Below are 23712 nucleotides of genomic sequence, written 5' to 3' on the forward strand. Positions count from 1 at the left end.
TGAGTTTTTTCTGCCTTTGAGGTGCTCCCTGTTTAAGTATTACTCTGCCAGATATGAGTGACAATGTAGTTTCTCATTGGCTGCCTCACAATCCTTAAAAGTGAATAGTATAACTTCAGGATATCTCACATTATGACAGATCCTTCTTACTATTGATAAAGAAATTGTTTATTTTCAAAATTCCAGCTTTTTAAATATGTTATCTCGATCATGCTCCACAGTTTTATGGTCATGGGTACCTTAAATACTAAAAACGTGAGAGAACCCTTTACTACTTTGACTCACCTCAGCTATTGAGGTTGCAGTGTTTGAATTACATAGAGAGGAAAAGTGATAATTAGTTGATCATTGTTTTTTTTTCTTTTAATCTTTAATATTTTTATTTTTATTTTAATTGTGCTTCTTGAAGAACTGAGCAGTAGAGACACTAATTTAGTATGGTAGCTCAGTTATTTTTTACTGACCTATTTTAATGCAATTACTTTAGGAAGAATTTCCTTGTAATAAGATAGTGTAACTGTACATTTTATTACTCTGCTGCCCCATTATTCAGACCACTTAGACCAAGAAAATGAATGAATTAAAAATTTGGTAAAATGTTTCTTCCAGAAAGTTACCTACAACATCGGTTGTCTTCTGAAGGGCTATTGTAACAAATATGGAAATTAAATTGACTAAACTGGATAAGAGAGGGATTTCCTACTGTCTTTGTATCTCACAACATAATGTCATATAAGTTAATCTTCCAGGAAATACAGTATGTTCAAAGCTTATAAAAAGCTTATAAAAGAAAGAGTAATCTAACTTTGTTTTTTTGTCTGTTTGTTTTTAAACAGCACTCATCTCAATTGGCAGATGTATTCTGATCATGTGTGGATTTTTTGTGATTTTTTTTTAAATCCTTAGAAATGTATGCTTTGTGCTATCCTGTGAAAATCTCATATGGCTGTTTATAGAACAAAGTGCATTTTTAAGGACACAGTAATAAATGATTTGGTACAGTATTTCTCAAACTGTTTTCGAAACTTAAAGATGCTAAAAACCTTTTAGTGGTTGTGCAGGCACCTATATATTGAGTCTATGGAAAAATAGACTTCTTTTTGTGGCTCTCTTAAAAAAAAATAGTTCATAGACCATGCGTTGAAAACATTGTGATTATTACTAGGAGATAAAAGATATATCTGTTCTCCATTTTCTTGCCAAAGGTATCTTCAGGGAATGTGTTTCTCCATATTTCTTGTTTTCTAATCTGCTGAATGGGATTATTGCTTACATACATAGCTAAATGTGTTAAGCCATAAGCAAAATGTAATTTGTCTGCAAAAATGTTAAAGTAGTCTGATATAAGTTACTTGATATGTGCTACTACAACATGTATTATAGTTTGCACTTGGAGGCTTTAGTCCTAACAGCCTAGGAACTGTTTAAATTTGCCTAAAACAGTAGTGCTTACCCTGAATGATAGCAAGCATGTTGGAGAACTGAGGCAAGTATACCTGCATTATAAATAATACAACTGTAACATAAATACTGTTTCAACTACACTGCCTCTCATTTTATGCACATTATATTTGTTAGTGATTAATTTCCAGGTTAATAAAAAATACTAAGTTTCAGATGAATGACCTCTGTTACTGTTTCCACAGAAGTCAGCTAAAATTACACCTTGTGCACTGTGTAAATCTTTGAGATCTTCTGCTGAGATGATTGAGAGCACAAATAACTTGGGAAAAACTGAACTGTTTTGCTCTGTTAACTGCTTGTCAGCATATAGAGTTAAAATGGTTACTTCTGCAGGTAACTTTATTCTTTTACTTCTTTAGAAGCATAATTTCACTTAGTTTACATCCAGATTTAATTTATCTTGAAAGTAAAGGCAGGTGTTCGTTCTTTAGGGAGTTGGAGAGTGATATTCCTTTTTTTAAAAGGATGGTACTGATATGAGAACATAGGGGCTTTGTACTGTAGATTAACTTCACTATGACAATGCAGACATTTCAACTTTTAAATAAAGCTATTATTCTAGGAAGAAAAGGGTAGAAGCCAAAAGTTTTTCTCTTTACTTTTTGTGCATTCACAAACATAGATAAAGTTCCAGGATTTGTATATTAATACATTGAATGTTGGGGTTTTTCGATATGTTTATACATTCCATTCCTGTCCTATTTATCTGCTAGCAAATAATCTATTTAGACCTGTCTTTGTTTTTAGAAAACTTAAACATAATCATAAACATTAGCGTATTTTCTGCTTGCACAAATAAAGCTGGTGGGTTTCCTGGCTAGACAAATCTGCTTGTGTGGATATCTACTGTACCGCCACTGTGACTGTTCTGCTTCTATTGTCCAGGGCGATTAGTTTATTTACCTCTGTTTAATGCTGCCTTGGGCTAGGTTAACAGATTACCTGTTACTTCTCTTGTAAAATAGAAAAATGCCTACTGACATCCTAGGGATATTAGGACATTAAAGGGGCTGGCAAGCAACAGGCACCACTGCTGCAGTGTCTGCATCGGAACCTTTAGAAACTTTCTCTTAGACTTCTGTGTGTATCTTGCCTTGTCATTCGATCTTGCACATCATTGTATACACAGTGCAAAATTACCTGCAAAGCTACTTGATACTGGATACATCACTTTTTCTCCTCTATTTCACCCCAGGTGTTCAAGTTCAGTGCAACAGCTGTAAAACTTCTGCAATCCCTCAGTATCACTTGGCTATGTCAGATGGGAGCATACGTAATTTTTGCAGTTACAGTTGTGTAGTAGCTTTTCAGGTATGACATCTAGGATTTCTTTTTAGCTCAATTAATAGAATAATAAATTGATAGTATAAATATCTGAGATGTTGGGTAATATGTAATACTGTAAAAAAAGATCTTTTCCTCATTTTGTTTTCCTGCAGAATTTGTTCAACAAACCTGCAGGAATGAACTCCTCTTCCTCTGTGGTACCCCTGTCGCAAGGTCAAGTCATTGTAAGCATTCCCTCGGGGGCAACAGTATCGGCAGGTGGCACTACCTCAACTGTGTCCCCCAGCTCCATGAGCAGTTCAGCTGCAGCTGGTCTACAGAGGCTGGCTGCCCAGTCCCAGCAAGTCACTTTTGCCCGCACTGTTGTAAAACTCAGGTGTCAGCACTGTAACAGATTGTTTGCAACCAAACCAGAACTCCTTGACTACAAGGTAATAAAAATTAGGGCTTTACAAGCTTTTCTCAATCAGAAATCCAAGAAATTGTTACTGTTACATGCAGCGGTTTGTCAGTACTTCTCTATTGCTTACTGTGATCTGCTATGGGCAGATTTTGATTTTATTTAACCATTATCAAATTTAATACTGATAGTAGCTCTTATATCTTTTTTTTTTTTTTTTTTTTTTTTTTAAGAAAAAGACTGATTAGGTAAGCACATCCCTCATTTTTGGTCCTAGAGATGATCCTTTTAATTCCAGGACAAAGCACATTAGTGAGGGCTTTCTGCAGAAAATTGCTCTGTCTTTGTTATAAAGCTGAATGGAGAGACTTGTTCCCTAGCGCTGTCTATTGGTGAATTCTAAGGGCATAAATATGCTCTTGAGTTTCTATTAACTATTTAAATGTTCACATCTAGGAGGTGAAAATGAGATTTGGCTTAACTGAAACGTTCTTGATATGTTGCAGGGTAAAATGTTTCAGTTTTGTGGGAAGACCTGCTGTGATGAGTATAAGAAGAGGAGCAGTGTAATGGCAATGTGCGAATACTGCAAAATTGAGAAAATTATCAAAGAGACCGTGCGATTCTCAGGCATAGATAAGCCATTCTGTAGTGAAGGTAAGAAAGGGCAAAGCTTCATCTCAGATAAATCGAGTCAGATGTACTTGGCCTTGAAATTCTGGGCAATACTAAAAGAAGCCTAATGTTTACCTAGAGCTTTGTTTATATTTTAATGCTACATTTCAATAAATTATTACAGACATAACTGAATACAAGAACTAGAAGTGCCAAGCAAACATAATTTTGATACTAAAGCATACTTTTGATATATTGCTGTTTTCTCTTATAGGTTGTAAACTGCTTTATAAACATGACTTGGCTAAACGTTGGGGAAACCACTGTAAAATGTGCAGTTACTGTTTACAGGCTTCCCCCAAACTGGTCCAGAATCACTTTGGGGGGAAGATGGAGGAGTTCTGCTCAGAGGAGTGCATGTCTAAATTTACAGTTTTGTTCTACCAGGTAAATGATATTCTTGCATAGTATTCTCTGAAATATAGATGTGCTAGCAAAAGAACCTTTGAAGTTAAGGAGCTATGTGAACTGCCTGTAGTTGCTTTTTACATCCAAAGAAAATTTACATGTGTGTGACAGATGAGTAAATCCCTCTGTAAGTTCTGAGTACCACTTTCCCATATAGAAGAAAACTAATTTGAGTTGTGAGAATACAGACAATGAATTTTATGCTGCTTTGTTTACTCTTTTTGTTGTTCACAGGTGTGTTTAATTTCTCCCTCACTCTATTTTTGTAGATGGCAAAGTGCGATGGTTGTAAGAGACAAGGTAAACTCAGTGAGTCCATGAAATGGCAAGGGGAGATCAAACATTTTTGCAATCTGCTTTGTATTCTGATGTTCTGTAATCAACAAAGTGTTTCTGACCCTCCACCCCAAAACAACACAGGTAAAACAGGATGTGAATAGTATTCCTTTTTGGTGTGCATGATAGCGATGTGATCACTTATTTGGAAACTCAGGAAGCTCAGTGAGCTTTTAATTATATTTCGTCTGTGGGGGACTTGCCTGTTGTCATTGAATGGGCTCAGTTTTAGATATCTCTGTTCAGGTAATTTCAGATTTCTATGGGAATGAAGTGAGATTGCTTCATACACCAAATGTAGTTTTTAATTTTAAAGAAGGTGAAGCAAAGTGTTATTTTCAGTTGCTTTCATAAATGAAGGCCCACTTTATTAGTATAAAACGTACTGATGTCTGTTGAAGACATGTTAAATATCTAGTTTGTCTCATGTACTTTATAAGACATAGCCAGATATAGTACAATGTTAGCATTCGTTTAACAAAAAATAAGTTTTAAAATTGTAGTAGTCTTAATGATTAGAAGTGCAGACTTCCATATATGAACTTAATGTAGCCAGGTCTGTGTTGTATGTAGGCATATGAAGGGTTGGTTACTGATTGTATTTCATTAAGTGTTGAATCTTAAACTATCAATGCTAAGATTAATGTATGCTGTAGCTGTTTCACTGCTGGTTATTTTAGCAGATGGAATGGGAAGGAGGGTGGGAATGAAGCCCACAGGAATAGGAACTGTGAGTTTCTGTAGGGAATGAAATGCAAAGGGAAGAAAGGAAGAAAGGCCCACAAAAACAGGAAGAAGAAGCGAAACAAAGGGCAGAAATAGCACTGGTCCTAAAGAGGGGCATATTCTCCCACTGAGTGATGGTGACTGCAACAGTAAGGTACCCAACGAGCGATAAAGAATATTAACTGAAAGTTTATAGTATGCACCAGGCCATATACTACTCTTGAATTTTGTGCACATCTCCTGCTTACACTGGTAGGAGTTGTTTTCCCTGATTAAGAGTAATATATCACTATATAAGTAACTTTATACTTTCAGGCCATAACTATACCATGTGACATTCCTGGTCTTGTCAGTACATTTGGCTGTTAGTAAGGATAGCAATATGTTTGATGGGCCTGCTTCTTCAAAAATGTGGCAGCAACTTCAGCTGAGGCAAGTGTGTAACACCTTTGAAAAACTGGGCTCCAGACATCTCTCTGAACAGGGGCTGCCAGAATACTGGAGTGCCTCAGAATAGTGGGTTATTTTGTTTTTGGTTTTGGGTTTTTTTGATGAAATGTGATAATTATGGTCCTTTCAGATGGAAAGAACCTTAAGAGTTGCTTTAACTGTGAGATTCTTATAAAATTCAGCTCATTCATTATATAGAATGTATAAATGCTTGTCAGGACCTTTACTGTCTCCCATACTATATATGTATGGTACTGAGCACAGTGAGGTATCCTGTTCTGTTGTCTGTCTTCAAAGTACTGCTGTGATACACATAATACTACAATTAGAAAGCCCCTTTCGTATTATGATGAACTTCTGAAGTGGTTCAGTGACTGGAAAGCAGCTTAAGTTTGCTTGTGGAACCAACTCCTATTTAAACTGAAAATCTGCAGTTTGACACCTACATTCCTCTCTCATAAGGCAGGTTTTTTCATTTGGAGATATATCTGGAGGGTGGGAGCTGTTGCTAAAATATTTTTTTTTATAAATTATTGCTCATTCTAGTTTTCTTCCGTTTGTTCTATCCAGCAAACCTTTCTATGGCACCAGCTTCCTCATCAGGCCCTCCTTCTTTGAGAAAGGATTCAACTCCTGTCATAGCAAACGTGGTGTCCCTTGCAAGCACCCCTGCTGCCCAGCCTACAGTTAACTCCAACAATGTTCTACAGGGTAGGACTGTTAAATATGACTTCTGCATTTTTAAAAATCTATCTCAGGATATTTATATTTGTTCATGGATCTTTTCCACTGGGGACGATAGCTACTTCTTCATTACCCTTCATGTTAGCGCGGATGGTTACTGTTTTGTCCTTTCCTTACCAAGATATAAATAATGACTTAAATTTATTTACATGCACCAGGGAATGAGGTTTAATGCGAATTCTTTTTCTTAACCTTGACGGGTCAAGGTCTGGATGACAAGAACACATACTACTTTGTATTGTTTCTCTTCACAGGTGCCGTCCCTACTGTGACAGCAAAAATAATAGGAGATGTAAGTTTTACAAGAGAATCTTTTTATCCCTTTTGCCCAAATTGTATCAATAACAAGTAAAGTATCCAAAAAATTAGCACTGTCATTTTATAACTACTTTTCCTGCTTGTGATTGGGATTTAAAATTCATCCAGCTTCCAGATGCATTTTTGTAAATGGATAGGACTTGTATAGTGTAAAAATCTTTTTGTGTCCAATACAGATTGATTTGTTCTTTTACATAAAGACTGTTGAATTGCAGCTCTTGGGATGGCTGTAATTCTCAAGCAATTTATGTTTGGCCTCCGTACTGGACACTACCTTTTATGGCCAGAAGTGAGATGTGATATCAAAAGGGCTGCCATGGACGTAAGGGAACCAGCATGGGCTGCTGAAGCTGACATTACAAAGCTCTTACGATTTAGCCTTCCTTCCACACTCCCTCAGTAGTGTGGTAACAGAGCTGTGGGGAACCACTGTCACTTCTTATATTTTAATAAGTCCTAGAGTCCCCACTTTGGGGCTTTTTGATGTATATACTGTATATCTTGTCACTCTCTTAAAATACTAAGGTTTTTGTGATGTAGCACTCAGGTTCTGGAAGACTGGCACCATTGCTTTTAGCTCAAGTATGCTTTATGGATTAGAGTGTAAACTCTCCTTACTGAAACAGATCTGTGTTATTTGGATGCTTGACTGAAAATAACAGTTAGCAGGGCATGAAATGATTATACACAAAAGTAATCAGTGTGTGTATAATCAAGAAGTGATACTAATACTGACAGTATTTGCATCCTGGTTTTCTTTTTATTCCTTTTCAATGTTTTCACATTGATTTACTCAGTGTTTTGGGTATCTGTATCAGCCAACTTTTAAGTCCTCAAAAAGCATCTTAACATACATTCTTTTTAGATCTTTGCCATCAGTAAGATTCCAAGATCAAAAGTTTGTAGAGGTTATTTGACTACAGAAGTCAAACATTGTTCAGGTCTGTTCTCTGCACACTTAACAAGAGAAAAAAAGCCCATTGTTTGATTAAAATAGATTTTTTTATAAAGACCAGAAAGCACCACATGCATTAGTAAGCTGTTTTTCTGCATTTTTAAATGATTGTTTTTAATAGTACCTTAAATTATGCAACCTCCCATAGTAGAGAACAAATATTAATCCTTATAATATGCTACTACAACCAATACTGATTCTGCCCTTGTTTATATTTTTTAAAACAGGCCAGTACTCAGACAGATGCCCTGAAACTACCACCATCACAACCACCCAGACTTTTAAAAAACAAAGCGTTATTGTGCAAACCGATCACACAGACTAAGGCCACCTCGTGCAAACCTCATACGCAAAACAAAGAATGCCAGACAGGTATGTGTCTAATCTCTAACTCATTTTATAAAAGTCTTTGTTGCAGGTGAGAGAGTAATGCATGGTTTATGTAACAGAGAATTATTTTTCTTAATATATTTTAAAATTTTAAATAGTTTTCAGATTATTGTTTCCAAATAGCAGTTTGCCTTACAAATGCAAAGCATTGGCTGTTCTTTGAAATCCTGAAAAGCTTCCTGTGTGATCAGTGGAGAATGAGGTGATGTGACATGCAAAAGGTTGTGGAGCGAACTTGTTCCCCTTAGGACAAAATTTGTTAATTCTCTGATAGGTGTAATCTGTCCTGTTTTGGATAAATTTATTTTACTTGTTCTCATGTAATCCTCTATTAGGACTGTGATTCTATGACTTGATGTGTACGTGCACAAATATTCAGATAAGTTGCAAATCAGCAGGGCAATACACAGTACTGTGCACATTGAACTACAAGCAGAAGTTGCCAGTAATGGAGCTCCACACTATTAATTGTAATGGTCACTCTGAAGTGTGCAGGATGGCCATGCGCTCTTTTAAGGAACTAAGCCATTTTTGTTTTCTTTTTAATATAATAGAAGAAGAAGTTCAACCCCAAATCATTGTCTTACCTGTTCCTGTACCAGTGTTTGTGCCAGTACCCCTTCACCTCTATACACAGTATACACCAGTTCCACTTGGGATGCCAGTACCTGTAAGTTATCCTTCAGTTTGGTCTTGGTTTTGTACAGGACACAGAGCAATGTCATTGAGTTTTGCATTTAGCCCAGCTTAGATGCAGGTGGTATTTGGAATTGAAACCATTTCTTTCCCTATCCACATGTCATGTTAATCGAGCACAAAAAAGCAGCTTATAGTATCATTGCAGATAAGAAGCAAGTTGTCCGGTCTGAAGTTACTGTAAAAGTTTATGTAGTCCTAAGCTATACATAAAATTAAAGGAGAGGAATCTCCCTTCTATATTTGCCGTTTCCCTTCTCCCACAAACAAGTCCTAATATTTTCCACATGTCTATATAGGTACCAGTTCCCATGCTTTTCCCAACTACTCTGGATAATGCTGATAAGATCATCGAAACCATTCAGGATATCAAGGAAAAGATTCCCACAAATCCATTTGAAGCTGATCTCCTTCAGATGGCAGAAATGATTGCAGAAGATGAGGAAAAAGAAAAAACACACTCTCATGGTGGTATGTGATGGTTTTTAAAACGGAAAATATTAATTAAGTCAGGTAGAGGTCCTTTCTTCACAGAAAATAAAGAAATAGCTGTTGGACCTGATTGGCTGCTTCTCAAATAAGCGTGCCATATTAAATGGTCCAACTAACGTTTATTTTCACAATAAAAGTGTTCCTGTGGTTTAAGTGTTAATTTACACAGGAATATAGTATTTGTGCCATGAGTTAGTGATTTTGAATATTTATTTTTTAAAATGAAGAAGCTTTCTGGGAATTCAGCTGAACTGCATATTTGAAGAAAGTATTGCCTCCGTATGCAATATTCTGCTACTGGTTTTGGAAATGTGTTTTCTTTTAAGATTTGCTTACTCTTGTTGTGTAGTTCCCATCTCAGGTGCTGGTTGTGCTGGCACCTTTCTGTAGCTTTTGTAATTTCAGAGGTTTATCGGTCAATATTCAGTAGAGCTATGTTTAGCATAGAACCTGAGTTAGATATAGATCACCAACAGTGGTGCAGATATCTTTGTATTGCCTTACTCTGATCCTAGGTGCTGGTTTAATTTCTGGATTGGCAGTAACAAATTCCTAGCAATAGTGTGCCCCAGATCAATATGTCCTGCATTTGAAGATGTCTCAAAATCAAGAGGGCAGAGAAGCTGCACTACAAGAATGTTTTTCCTATCAGACCTTTAATGGTGGATTCTTGGAGGATGTTGAATTTAGAGATTTAGAAAGGCAAAGCAAATAGGAATTTGTTCTGCATTTCTATTTTTAACATAACAGCATGGCATAGGTAGGCACCTATTGGTAGAACTCTAGTGGAGGAAAAGATGCATTACCTGTTGGTAGTATTATAACCTAACATACAGGTTTTTTGGTGTTCAAAATTTTTTGTCTCAATTATTTAAGCTGTGAATCATTTGTAAATACAGGATTTCCTTCTTTTTCTGAAGGATCTCAAACATCTGAGCATGAGCTCTTCTTGGACCCCAAGATATTTGAGAAAGGTTAGTTGATTTTTTTTTTTAGTTGCAACGAGACTTTGATCCTGCTGTCTTTCAAACTCCTCTTTTTTTTTTTTTTCATTCTTTCCTATAGCACCTGATGTATTTGATCGTTCTCATTACAGACCAAGGTAGCACTTACAGTGGAGACCTAGAATCAGAAGCAGTGTCCACTCCGCACAGCTGGGAGGATGAGTTAAATCACTATGCCTTACGATCAAATACCCTACCGGATCCAGATCCAGAACTGAAACAGTTCTCCAAAGGGGATATGGAACAGGACCTGGAGGCGGATTTTCCATCAGGTCTGTATAATGTGAAGAAAAATGCATTGTTGTATAAAAGTATGCACAATTTTCTGAGTTAATATTGTATCAGCAGCCTGCCTATGAAGGGGATGTATTTTCATTTAGTACAACTGGGTATTTAAAGCTGCAGTAATATATCAGCTCTACTAAAAATTACTACTTTTTAGAATATGATTATTGATGTCTTTAAAGGTAGCGTTCTACAAAACCACTGATAGGGGTAGCAGGTAATCTTGTTCGACTCCTTTGCATTTATCACTTCTGTGTCCCTAGTTACAATTCATTTCAGTTGTGCAGAAGAATAAGTTTGCCTGAATAAGAACATTCACTGCCTGGGGGGCTTTTTACTGCTCTGAGAATTTACTTCTTTTACACAGAAAGTAAATTTATTGCCTGATTATCCAAAGGTAAAGCATTACTTGAATGTGTGGATGTGATTGTCAACTTCAAGATATTTCATAGTATCTAACTGACATTTTTACTTGGGCATGTTAAATCATATAAACTCTTAATGGTGTTAATTTGACTTTAGACTCATTTGACCCTCTCAGTAAAGGACTGGCTCTGCATTCACGTTCACGAACAAGACGGAGACATAGAGATGGCTTCCCACAGCCAAAAAGACGGGTAAGAAAGTGTTTTTGGAACATAAGTTTCTCACATTTAAGGTAATAACATGTGCATGCTTATTCTCAAAAATAAGAAGTCTTGCTCCAGGGTGAAAATGAGAACTTGATTTAATTATGTTATATTTTTTTTCTGTTCTCTTGCTACATAAAATAAGATTTTCTTCCTTCCACTCTGCAACTAAGTAGAGTAAATGCCCTTTTTGGTGCAGAACATTAAAGGAATATGTATCAATTAAAAAGCTCCAAAATAGATGTGTTTTTAAATAGCATCATAATCTACAGGAAAGAATCAATTTTTTATGATGTAGGCAGAGAGGAATATATTTTTGTGTGTATTTATCATGAGGAGAATTACTGTTGTTATTGCACCTTTTCCATGAAGAATAGTTAATATTTGTCTGCTTATTAATTAAAAATATATATATATAGTCATTCCTCCTCTCTCGTGAGAGAAGGTTTTTGTTACCATATCAGTACACTGTCATGATTATCCAAGATCACGTTAAATCTTCGTAGATGGAGAGCTTATTAAATAAAAGCTTTTATTTTCTTTTGTTTGCGTCTTTTCCTGCAGGGACGGAAGAAGTCTGTAGTTTCTGTAGAGCCCCGGAATCTCATGCAGGGTTCCTACCCAGGATGCTCTGTTTCTGGGATGACCTTGAAGTACATGTATGGGGTAAATGCCTGGAAGAATTGGGTACAATGGAAAAATGCCCAGGAGGAACAAGGGGACCTAAAGTTTTCAGGTAAAGTCTATCTTTCAGTGGAAATGACAATATTTAGTTGAAGAGCACTCAGTGTGATACGTTATTCAGGTAGGTATTAGGATTATTCATTATTAACTGGGGTTTAAAATACCCATGAGTAGAGAAAAGATTTTCTGGAATATCATCTTATGGCTTCTCACGCATTTAGAAATCTCATCTCTTGCATTCTTAATATATCTGTCACCTATTAAAACAGACTCTGAAATACAAGGTTTCTTTTCAACATTATAAATGTTAGTCTCCTGTTGCATTAGCTCCTCCTTTGTGTTCATTTATGTGCAATAATTCATGTGTAGAATAGATGCTTTATGCAGCTGTAGAGGTTTTACTGAGCTAAGATTAGGCAGTAGTTCTAAGCTGGCAACATTATGTTGGTTTCATCTTTTTCTTCTGTAGTTAAAGCATTCACAAAGTGTTTGTGTGCCAGCATAATTGTTTGTCATTAAAAAAAACCTGTATGCTACAGTGTTAAAATCCAGCACTTCGTTTCTGAACTTGACAGTTGTGAAGAAACCTTCCCAAAACTCTTCTCATTATACACTGCATCCTTCCTGAAACTAACTTTAAAGGGCATGAGTTGTTCCTTTCATCTCACTACAGTGACAAGTAATAATGGCAACGTAAATGTCGCGTTTGTTTGTTTTCCTAATTATGACTTTTTTTTTTTTTTTTTTTTTTTTTTTTTTTACAAAAGCACAGCAGTCCTGGAATTTGGCAGTGTTTAACTCTCCTTTTCTCTGGTCTCAGATCTGTCTTATATGCTTGCCTTGAGAGTTTTGTGGGCAAATTTTTGGAGTCCAGCAGAATTTAAATTAGGAATGTAACTGAGCTTTGTTGGGATGGTGGGAAAGAGAGCAAACCATGTTAAACACTGCTGCAATGTGAAGAACTTAGTGTGATAGGGCTTATATAAGAGAGATCTCAAAGGGAAAAATTTTGGTTAGAGAGAGATCTGCTTCTTCCTCACTCATTTGGAATTTTTGTTGTCATTACATGAAAAAAGCTGAGTGTTTTTTTCATTTGTTTCTCAAAAGAGTAATCACATGAGTTACTGTCTTTTCTTCTGTGGCTAAGGAAAAAATGATTACAGCCAGTTCCAGGAAACTATATTCAAACCCCAGAAAGGTTCCTTGTTTAGTCCCACGCAGTCGGTCATTTGGGTGTGATGTGAAAGCAGCCAAGGCTAGTAATTTCATTGAAGATTCTCTGATTGATTGATGCTCTTTTTGCTCTGCTTCTGTTTCTGAATCCCATGGCCCTTTAAACTCTCATTCCTTCTCCCTTTAAGGAGTCGAATATGCTGCACTCAACTCATGTCCAGAGCTACTAGGAAATACTCAAGATCTTTCTCTCACTCAAGATTCCCCTGAGTCCAGCTATAGAGGTGAAGCTGATTTATCAACCCTACACCACCAGCCTTAAGTATATGTAACCATTGCCATGCCACAGCTTTGGGGCCACTGAGCTACCATTTAAATATCCTAGCTTTAAATACCCATATTCTTCTTACTCAGTTACAGCATTTGTACTGGTTATACATGCTGGTGGTTTGTTTTTTTATTGGCCAACTATGTATTTAATTGTTAGCTTACAGACAGGAAATATAGTTCACAAGTTTAGACATACAGGGGACTGTTTGAGAGAGGTGTTTTAATAGTTCTACATACATGAAATGATAAGGAATGTGTGAAGATTTAGTTTGTTGAGTGAAGTTAATTTTTCTCATAACTTTCTTCACCACAGTTCATCCTGTGAAACTCAAGGAGGACGTTCTCTCATGCACTTTTGCTGAGCTGAGTTTTGGCTTGTGCCAGTTTATTCAAGAGGTGCGGAGACCAAATGGAGAAAAGTATGATCCTGACAGCATCTTATACTTGTGCCTTGGAATTCAACAGGTAACTCACTGAGTAAGGGTATTGCTGAGAACATACTAAAAACTAGTCTGGCTTTTTGTGCAGTATCCATAGCACCATGCAGCTGCTCAGTGTTTGCAGAGGAGACAAGGGTGTTTCTTTATTTCTGCTTTATTCTTAGTCTGTTTTAGTCCAGTACTTGGCTAATTTGTCTGGATCTTTTCAAGAACAAAGTAGACAGGCCTCTACTGTACTTGGGAGGAATGTGGTATAGAGGGATAGGTGTTTCTATCTAGACACAGATCTTTCATTTTGGTACCCTTTTTTATCCTTGCCATGTATAGGAAAGCTAGGTATAAATTTGTGGATTCTCAGAAATGTTTGCTTTATGATGGAATGTTTCAGATCTAATTAGCTGTGCAATGCTCTTCTAATATGGAAGTTACATGGAAGAGATTAGCCAGGAAAGACTATGCTCCTTCAGTGGTTAAGCAGATACCTATTGTGTTGGCAAAACATACAGAAATAGTATAATGGAGGTAACAGAATTGTAATTAATGATTATGAAGAGTCATGTAACCAGTCCTTGCTACCTGATTAGGTACTAAATATTAAACAGTTGCAGCATAAACCTAGAATAAAATAAATTCTATTGAAAATCCAGTGTGTCAGTTCAGCATAGCACTGTTGGAGGTTTTTTTGTAAAAATATCTTTTCATTTGTTTCCTTGAATAGTCATTGATGAAAAGGAATAAAGAGCTTCTTCTGATGTGTAGAACCTGCCATTTGGTTAGGCATGGAATTATCTTTGACTTTTTTTGTTTTCCTGACTGTGCTTGAAAAAATGCAGAAAGAGTTTAAAAATTCGGATCACCATTGATAAAGTCTAGGAGTTTCAACGTTTTTTTGTACCATTTTTAACTTGCATGGTTTCTGGTCTATAAAAAAAAATGTTAATAGCTTCTTGACTGAAATTTAAGGGACTTTTACATTCATGCTATAAATCAAGTTTTTTCTGCAGCCCTGCACTGGGCCTCTATCTGTTATCAGGATGGTCCTATATTAGCAAGTGAAGTTTCTTTTCTTGGCAGGATATTCAGTAACTAACCTATTCTATATAGACAAACTTTTTTAAAAAGAATTTTTCTTTGCTTTTAGAGGATGACATTTTTTCAGAAAACAGCTCTAGAATTCGGAGCATTAGTAGTAATTCTTACCTGTATCTCCCATTTCATACTGGAGAGGTCCCAGTCCCTGAAGAAAATTAGTTATCTTACTGAAGAATTCAACATGTTTTGGACCATAATGCACTTGGACATAAGAAAGAAAAAGAATCTGATGTCCTATATCTTTTCTGCAATGTTAAGTAATCATAAATTGTGTGTCTTCCTTTTTTTCTCTTGTAGTACCTGTTTGAGAATGGTAGAATAGATAACATTTTTACCGAGCCCTATTCCAGGTTTATGATTGAGCTTACAAAACTCTTGAAAATCTGGGAGCCTACAATTCTTCCAAATGGTAGGACGATTATTTTATTTTGTGTAGCTGCATGACAAAATCATTATTATAAGTTACTACTTTTTCATTGCCATGAAGAAGAGTATGATCTGAGGCATTCACATTAGTTTCCTCTTCTCCACTATGTAGTTGTTTGTGGTAGACTACAACTGTGGATTTTATGTCTGTCTATTTCAGTCACAGATTGCACTTAAATATATCTTTGTCTCTGATTAATCTGTCAACTTCTTTAAAAGAAAGTCTTCCCATCCCTATAGTCAGCATGATGGTTCTTCTCTTCCCTTAAGTTTTAGCTAGTATTTGTTTGAATACAAGTAGCCAGAACTCTGGGTGGTATTTGAGATTGGTTACTGCAATACTGTGTTCAATTACGTTAGTATTTCCCTATCACTACTGGAAATATTTCTTCTGATAAATTGTAGAATCACAGTAGCAAGCCTTTGGTATCTTACCTCAACTCCTCTACTCCAAGTTCTTCTCACCTTAATCTCTTCCAAATTAAGAGCTGCCAAATTCTGCAGATATTTTTAATTGGTCTTCAAGTATGAACATGTGCTTTATAAAGCTGGAGAGCAGCCATATTAGTAGATCAGATCTTTTAAGAGTACCAAGGAACCTTGAGTGATGTTGGAAACTCCATACTTGGATCTATAACTGGCTTTTCATTTTAAAATTTAACTTTGTATTTAATAAGGAAATAGCCCAGTAACTTGTAGACCAGTGCATACAGTGAAGTTCTTTTTCTAACTGACTAGTTTAATTCAGTGAAATTAAAACTCAGTGAGGTTCTGCTGGTATCTGCAATCTTCCTTTATATCCTTCTCTCCATTCTTCAGGCATTGGAGGATCTTGCTCTTGCACAGCTTGGTTCTCCATGCTTCCTCTTATGTTCATGCATGCAGTCTTCTTGATGTTATTGGAATTACAATTGCTTATTATAGGTCTGCATTGATGTGCAGATCATTCATATAGAAGGTTAGTAAAAGAGAACTTTCATGAGTCTCTGACAGAATCTACCTTCTTAATACTATTTCTGTCCTCCACCTTACCTGTATATGAGTTTCTCTTACCACTTTGAGAAAATTCTTAAAATCCACTAGATTGCCAGGGATCTGTAAAAGCTGTTCGTTTGTAACTGTATCTGGGGAACAGCCCTTAAAGGGTATAAATAACCCCTTTCTTTTTCTCTTTGCCCATTGTCTTCAGGTTACATGTTCTCAAGAATTGAAGAGGAACACTTGTGGGAATGTAAACAGCTGGGTGCATATTCCCCTATAGTCTTATTGAACACACTTTTATTCTTCAACACCAAATACTTCCAACTAAAGAATGTCAGTGAGCACCTGAAATTATCCTTTGCCCATGTCATGAGACGCACCAGGACTCTGAAGTATAATACTAAGATGACATATTTACGTTTTTTCCCACCCTTTCAAAAACAAGAGGTAGAATCAGGTAAGTGCCTGCTTTTGTGATTCTAGATTTCTGCAATCGTATCTATATTTTTTGTTTTTCATTTTAAAAAGGGACAAGTGGAAGAATGTGTTATGCAATAAGCAGAGCTGTGAATAGTCTGACTTCTGCTGTTACCCAGTACATTTTCAATATTTTTTTCACTTCTAGTAGGGTTTAAAGTGAGATTCATCATGAGCCGAAGTATCTAGTATTAAAAAAAAAAGAATTTTTTTCATTGAAAACCTACTAGTTAATAATATTGTCTGCCTTTGTGGAGTGCCTTTGCAAGGACATCAAGTGGGATCATGAAACTTTTGACTTCTTCGGTTAAAAGTTCCAGTGTGTTATGTGAATTCTCCTTTATTAAGAAAAAATATGTCCTCCATGTTCTTCTGCTAGATACTAGTTCTGTGAGAAGTTTTCCTGTAAGACTATTCCCTTATAGAATAAGGTTCTTGATGAGATTGAGAGTATATGCCCTAGTGAATATTCCAAGCAAGCAAGTATCCCAGAGTTTAATTTTTAGTTTGATTTCTTAAGAAAGCAGAACTTAAAGAATGATGTGTATCTTGCTCACACTCCCATATTCCCACAATGACTTTTAACTTAGCCAGTTTGAACTGAGGGGCAAGATTCTTGAAAGTGCTCAGTTTTTGTAAGCTTTGGGATAGAGGAAGAGAACAGGAAACTCCACCCGATTGGTGCCCAGTGGCATCACAGAAGGAAAAGTGGGACCTGTCTGCTATTCATGTCTCTTGGCCGTGTGATGGCAAGTGACTCACCAGTTGGTACCCTGGTACCCCCATAGCTGTGGACACACTATAGCATATGTTATTTTTTGCCCACCCAGCGGGCAGACTGTGTCAGACCAGTTGATTTGCTTATGATTTTGAATGACAGATTATAATGTCAAATAGTGTCTTGTTTCTTTGTGATGCAAAGTCCCATCAGAATGGTGCTAAGCGAAGTGACTAGGGCTTATTCTTCGAGGTGCTATTCCTCGTTGAACATCTGTGATGTCATTTTCCTTTATCCAGATAAATTATCTGTAGGCAAAAGAAAACGCAGTGAAGATGAGGAGATTGGAACAGCAGTCGAAATGGCTGAAAATGCAGATAATCCTCTGCGATGTCCAGTCCGACTTTATGAGTTTTACTTGTCAAAATGGTAAGTAACAGAACTTGATTTTTCAACCCATATGTGAACTAGAACAGCCCAAAAGGGTAAAACATTTCTGTGAGGAAAATAGGTGCAGTTTTCTCCCAGCACCCTCCAAATGTAGAAGAGTTTGAGCTAAGTACTTGGCTTTGAAAAGCAGGTAACCACCATCCATCCCTCAAGCCTCTGGAAGCAGGGATCCCAGCTAGACCTTTTATGCCTGTATTGTGGTCTCCTCTCTCCATTTCCTAGTAACCTGATGTGAGTAGAGCCATGCCGATAGGACTTTCTGCATCCACACTGTTGCTGGACTCAGCAAATACAGTGTTTGTTACTTGTGTTGGATGAAGAGTAGAGTTAGAGATGTATATCCTTTAAATGCCTTTTTACAGATCCTCAGGAGGTTCCTGAAGAAGGCCTTCCACAGGGTATGAGTTTAAACAGGGAGCATTACTATGGTGACCATAGTCGTCTTCTCTCTCTAACTTCCTGTGCAGAATCTTTCTTCTGAGAAGCTTATGACTAGTATCACATGTTCCATGTGAAAAAGAGTAGGCAAAGTGTGAAACAAATAAAACTGCTGATGGCTTTTGTGTGCTGAAATATGAGATTAACTTTTATTTAGAAGTTAGAAAGAAAAATACATAACAAGGACATAGATATGAGTCATTTTGTGTCTCTCTTTTCCTGTACAAACTTTAGTTAGATCATTGAGCAAAGAGTGTTCCTCTCTTTTCAAAGAAAACACACGTGCAAAATGAAACAGTGCCTCTTAGTGCCAGCTAACACCAAATACATCACCTTCAGAAATACACCTAGTGAACTTACTACAAATAATCCTATTACTTAGGCAAAGGGGTGTCTGGTAGCTGTCCTGACTCTCTTGTCTTTCCTTTACCTTCCATGCATTCACTTGCATATCATTAGAAGCTTTTAGGTGTCCTTGGGCTGTGAAAATACTTTCATGCTCCTCATCATATATCACAGCTGAGCCCCTGCAGTGGTGCAAGCAGCAGTAAAAATTAACTTTTTTGTTTTTAATTGAATGTTCCAAAGCCAACCAAAAGGCATCCTTTCTCTAGAGAGCTGTGTTTTCCTGCCAGAGCTTTTTCAAAGTCTGATGGTCAATCTACCAAACAGATAGGCTCACTATTCTGCACCATGAGCAGGCAGGCTAGGATTTAGTTTCATGTTTTGCTAATTCTTGAACTATCCCAAAGTCCTCAACAATTCTGGCATATTAGAACCACTTTTATCCAGAGATTAAATGTCAATTGCATCATCAATCGTATCAAGACACCTGTACCGTTAACGGGATACTGCAGTTGAAGAACCATCTCTGCAAAGAGGTCACTCTAATTGTCTTCATTTTATAAGCAACTGATGCTGAGTGACCTGGAAACAACTTAACTGTTCACTAAATTGAAGGGGGAAAGCAAGTCACTGATAAGGAGATATGAATTGTAGCTTTTAAATTACAGCAATGTATTCACAATGTAACTTCCATTTTCTTTGCTATTTTTACTTAATCTCTGTTGTCCTTAGGACTGTTAGTGCTGCCTGCTGATAACGTGGTCTTCCTTTTTTCACACTGACAGTTCTGAAAGCGTGAAGCAGAGAAGTGATGTATTTTACCTTCAACCTGAGCGCTCCTGTGTACCCAATAGCCCCATGTGGTATTCCACATTGCCAATAGACCCAGGAACCTTGGACATCATGTTAACACGTATTCTTATGGTGAGGGAGGTACATGAAGAACTTGCCAAAGTCAAATCAGAGGACTCTGATATTGAGTTATCAGACTAACTGAAGTGGGGTATTTTCCTTTGAGTACACATCAGAAGCACCAAACTGTGAATACGTCCAGCCGTTGGAAAACATGTATCAAATAAGCCAAGATAATGTCACCTAAAGGCATATTTTGAACCACAGTGGATGTACAAACTGGAATTGGAAGGAAGCAAGCTATGTAAGCTGCAAGAAACGACATCCTACAGCAGCGATAAATCCTCTGAACAAACTCAAGATGAACTAATCTATTTGAGTGGTGCATAAATCCTTTATCTGTTTAGGATTTTAAAAAAATTTGTGAAATATTTTTAAGACAAAGTAAGAGCTACCATAATGATGATGGGCATAGAGAGCTAGACTGTGGCTCACGTGATTCCTCAGCCTGATGGCAGTCATTGCTGCCAAAGAACATGTGGAGATCCTAGAGCTCTTCACAAGGACAGGAGAGAAAGTGGTGATATTTAGGCAAACAGACACCTTCCGTTATAAATATATACACACAAATGCTTTTATAATTTTTTTTTTAAACTGGGATCAAATGTTAAGAAGGCAGAAGCTGCCAGGGTAGCTATCTAAATAGACAACAACATGGCTGCTGTTAAACAGTCGCACGATGCCAGAATCTAGCTCTCGGTCCATGCTAATACCAACTCTAGCTCTGTTTGATCTGTGATATGGAAGAGGTGCTGTAGGTCAAACTTCAGAGTGATCACGTTATGGGACAAGCATTTCTGGGGTATGTACAGGAGAGTGACTGTCCTGGGGTATGTGCAGAAAATCCCTTAACTAGCCCAGTAGCTCTGCAGTCTGTTGATATAATCTAGCAAATACTGTGGTGCGCGGAATTTTTTTTTCCCTTAAGGCAGCTTTCCTTTCTCCTCTTTCCCCTACTCTGATGTTTTTGGTTATTTTATAAGGCAAATCTGGAGGGCCTTGTCATTTCAAGGGAAAGATGCACTCACTCTTTCTCTTTCCACCTTAGCAACACCTGCGGTGTTGTACAAAGGATGCAGTATTACTTTTGACAAAGAACTGTGGTAGAAAGTTACCATGTGTGTTTTTTCCCCACCCCACCAAAAGAGATTTAGGCATAGTGTTGGAAATTGAAAGAGATTTTTTTAAGACTTGGCTGTTACTGCATCTTTTAGAAGAGAAAAACTCCCGTATTGTGTTTAGAGGACAGGACATTATCAGATACTGTCTGTATCTCTGTTTTCTCAAGCTATAGGTATGTGTTTCTGATGACCTGAAGTCACAAATTCATTGGAAATTCAAATTATTTTTAAAGAGAACTGTATGGTTTTTATCTAGTTTTGGTCAGTTATCCAGCTTCTGTAACAGGGGTCTGATATTTGATCTTGTCACTAAAATTTCAGGAGATGAAAATCAACAGCCTTGAATGGTATTTCCTTTTTTTTTTGTTTGTTTTTTTTTGTTTTGTTTTTTAATTATTTTTTTAGCAGTAACAAAAGTAATTTAACAAAAATAAAATCAGAAAGTAGTCTATTGACGTTGTGTACTCGGTAGTCCTGTCCCTGCCTGTAACAGATTTCACTGATGTATTTTTTAATACAGAAAACTATGTGAAAAGTAAACCTGCCCCAATTCTGTCTGATCCAAGCCCATCTGTGTCTGTCATTTCTGATCAAAGATACTGCTTTGTCCACGTCCTGGCCTAGCACTCCTGGGGGGAAGATACTTCGGCCATGACATGTACCCTAACAATAAACTACGCAGGCGCTCGGAGGCTTAATGATTTTCATTTAGATTAATTTCATATTGTATAAGCACTAGGTTATGCCCTATAGTTATATTAAAATATTTAAATAGCAGGCACACTCTTTTGTATTGGGATGGTTGATAGACTGTTTCAGGGGAAAAAAATCACTCTGGAGAGAACAGCTGACTAGCTTTGTGGATAGGTCTGCAGAGGATAGAAAGGTCTGAGAGATTTCTGTTGCATACAGGTATGCCCAGAACCTCCATGTTAGTAGAAGACAGGAAGAAGCCAGGAATAACAGAAGCTCTTGGAGATTCCGTGTAAGATTGCAACTACCTGAGTCTGTATCAGGCTGCCTTTGCCCTTTACTTTCCTTCCCCTGCCTGCCCCACGGTGAATAAGTAAGAGAAGTTAAGACATGCTGTTGGGAGGAGTGCTTTTTGTTGGGAGGTGGTGAGGATTGTTTAAAAGATAATACAACAACTGAGTTTTCCCTTAATAGATATAACAGAAATATTCCCATAGAATAAACTAGTATATTTGTATATTATGAGTAAAGTATTCATTTTTATTTCTCTGAAGAACTTCACTCTTTCTTGTCTGTGACTGCTTTCATATTTGCTAATTTTTTCCAGGTACTTGGAATGAAAAATATTTGTCTATTCTCTCAGCAAAGAAAGCTAAAACACTTTAGCATGACTGACTGAAAGCAAAGTTGTTGTACTAACTCCTTTTGTTTAGTCACTCTGAAATGAGGAAGGGTTCAGTGCAGCTTCTTCTGATGATATAATTAACAGAACAGATAAGTTTAGTTTCAGTTTCTCTAGGGAGGTACTTTTGCTTTGCACCCTGGGGCAGCAGCGTGCGCTGTCCTGGGTGTGCCCGTGCTATACCCTCTCGAGGGATTTGTCATCAAGCTGGCTAGAATGCACACTGAACTGATTTACAAGTTCTATTGCCTTGAAGGATTAAAATATATTTATAAATTATACGTGCAGTATCAAAGTTCTTAAGAGTTGTTTATAATAAAAATATCTGAAGCATTTGCTGACCATGCAACACTTCATTACTTGAAATATTCTTTTAGGGAGAAAAATCATGTTTTAGTCTCATTATGGACAGGGAAGCAACAAAGATGAGCATGAGAAAGGCAAGTAGACGATAATACTTCCTGCTGATAGGGTTTTTTTCTTTACCTGTATGCCTTCTAACGGCTAGACACACACTGTTTAAAAGTGTTTAATTTCAGATGATAGCTTAGCTGTACAAACTGTCTAGTTTGAGAGTTTGGAAGCCAGAATGTCTTGTTACTCATTAGAGTATATTCCTGTAACGAATTACAGTTCTGTGCACTAATACCAGTCTTTGAGTTTTGCAGAGATTTTGGTTTATAATGCTTCCTGGAGTGTGGCTATTACCTATGCAGTGCTGGTGTTTTCCTAGCAGTTTTTATTCTGAAAGATGCTCAGAACATGCCTACTAATCTTTCTTGATTTCACTTGACTAAAGGAGGATGCTAAAGGCACTTGGAATGTCAAAGAATTAGAGGCGAAAGAAGTTAAATTATCTTATGAATTATTCTGTCAACCTCATTAACCGCTGATCTAAAAGAAAACCCTGGATTTCTCTGACCGTAGTCTCCAGCCCAGTGATGTCTCCTCAGAGACTTGAAGTAGAACAGCAGCAGAGTGGTTCATGTCGTGTTTCCTAGGGGTACGCTCGTAGGATGGCGAGGCAGCACCAAGGAAGCTTTAGTGCTAGGGCTACAGAAGTGACTCTGAATGTGCAATAAAGTCTTTGTTTTTTGGTAACAATCTTAGTAACTCTTTCCAGTCCCTTGAGCAATAGTTTCACTGCTGCCTTAAAAAAGGAAAGCAGAACAAATGCTGCTGTATAGAATCTTTATGGTGCTCTCTTCAAACCACAGTTACCATGCTCCCGGTGTAAATTTGAGTTCTGCTGGAATCGGCACAGAGCTGCTCTTGTCTTTCTCTGTCATCCAATCTAAACATTCCTAACAGATCTAGTGGAGGCAAAATTAAGATTTACTCTCTTCTACTAAATAGCTACTCATCTACAGTATGTGCCTAGTAGAAGGGAATGGTGTACAAGGTTTAAAGAAATAACAAGTGTTGAACAATCAAGTTAAACATCATTGCAGAAGAAAGAGGGAATCTTCCACTAATCACTGTGTAGACCAC

At 37.1% G+C, this 23712-nt stretch overlaps 1 protein-coding gene across 7 annotated transcripts in view; it reads left to right on the forward strand.

Moving 5' to 3' along the window:
• ZMYM4 (zinc finger MYM-type containing 4) overlaps positions 1-22500 on the forward strand; it is a 45931-nt gene extending 23431 nt beyond the window's left edge. For 3 of the 7 annotated variants that reach the window (XM_062594159.1, XM_062594165.1, XM_062594163.1), the window contains 21 exons: positions 1647-1797; positions 2660-2775; positions 2904-3182; positions 3658-3808; positions 4041-4213; positions 4504-4654; positions 6317-6457; positions 6745-6782; positions 7991-8135; positions 8708-8823; positions 9149-9320; positions 10262-10315; positions 10438-10617; positions 11153-11247; positions 11824-11995; positions 13305-13400; positions 13760-13911; positions 15276-15387; positions 16594-16842; positions 17880-18009; positions 19599-22500. In XM_062594159.1, the coding sequence (XP_062450143.1) occupies positions 1647-1797; positions 2660-2775; positions 2904-3182; positions 3658-3808; positions 4041-4213; positions 4504-4654; positions 6317-6457; positions 6745-6782; positions 7991-8135; positions 8708-8823; positions 9149-9320; positions 10262-10315; positions 10438-10617; positions 11153-11247; positions 11824-11995; positions 13305-13400; positions 13760-13911; positions 15276-15387; positions 16594-16842; positions 17880-18009; positions 19599-19806 (3081 nt within the window). In that variant the 3' untranslated portion in view covers positions 19807-22500. The remainder of the gene's footprint in view (positions 1-1646; positions 1798-2659; positions 2776-2903; positions 3183-3657; positions 3809-4040; positions 4214-4503; positions 4655-6316; positions 6458-6744; positions 6783-7990; positions 8136-8707; positions 8824-9148; positions 9321-10261; positions 10316-10437; positions 10618-11152; positions 11248-11823; positions 11996-13304; positions 13401-13759; positions 13912-15275; positions 15388-16593; positions 16843-17879; positions 18010-19598) is intronic. The other 4 variants (XM_062594161.1, XM_062594160.1, XM_062594162.1 and 1 more) reach the window with 4 other exon arrangements.
• The last annotated feature ends 1212 nt before the right edge of the window (positions 22501-23712 follow it).

Source organism: Rhea pennata, chromosome 23 (assembly GCF_028389875.1).
Source record: "Rhea pennata isolate bPtePen1 chromosome 23, bPtePen1.pri, whole genome shotgun sequence".
Taxonomy (NCBI): domain Eukaryota; kingdom Metazoa; phylum Chordata; class Aves; order Rheiformes; family Rheidae; genus Rhea; species Rhea pennata.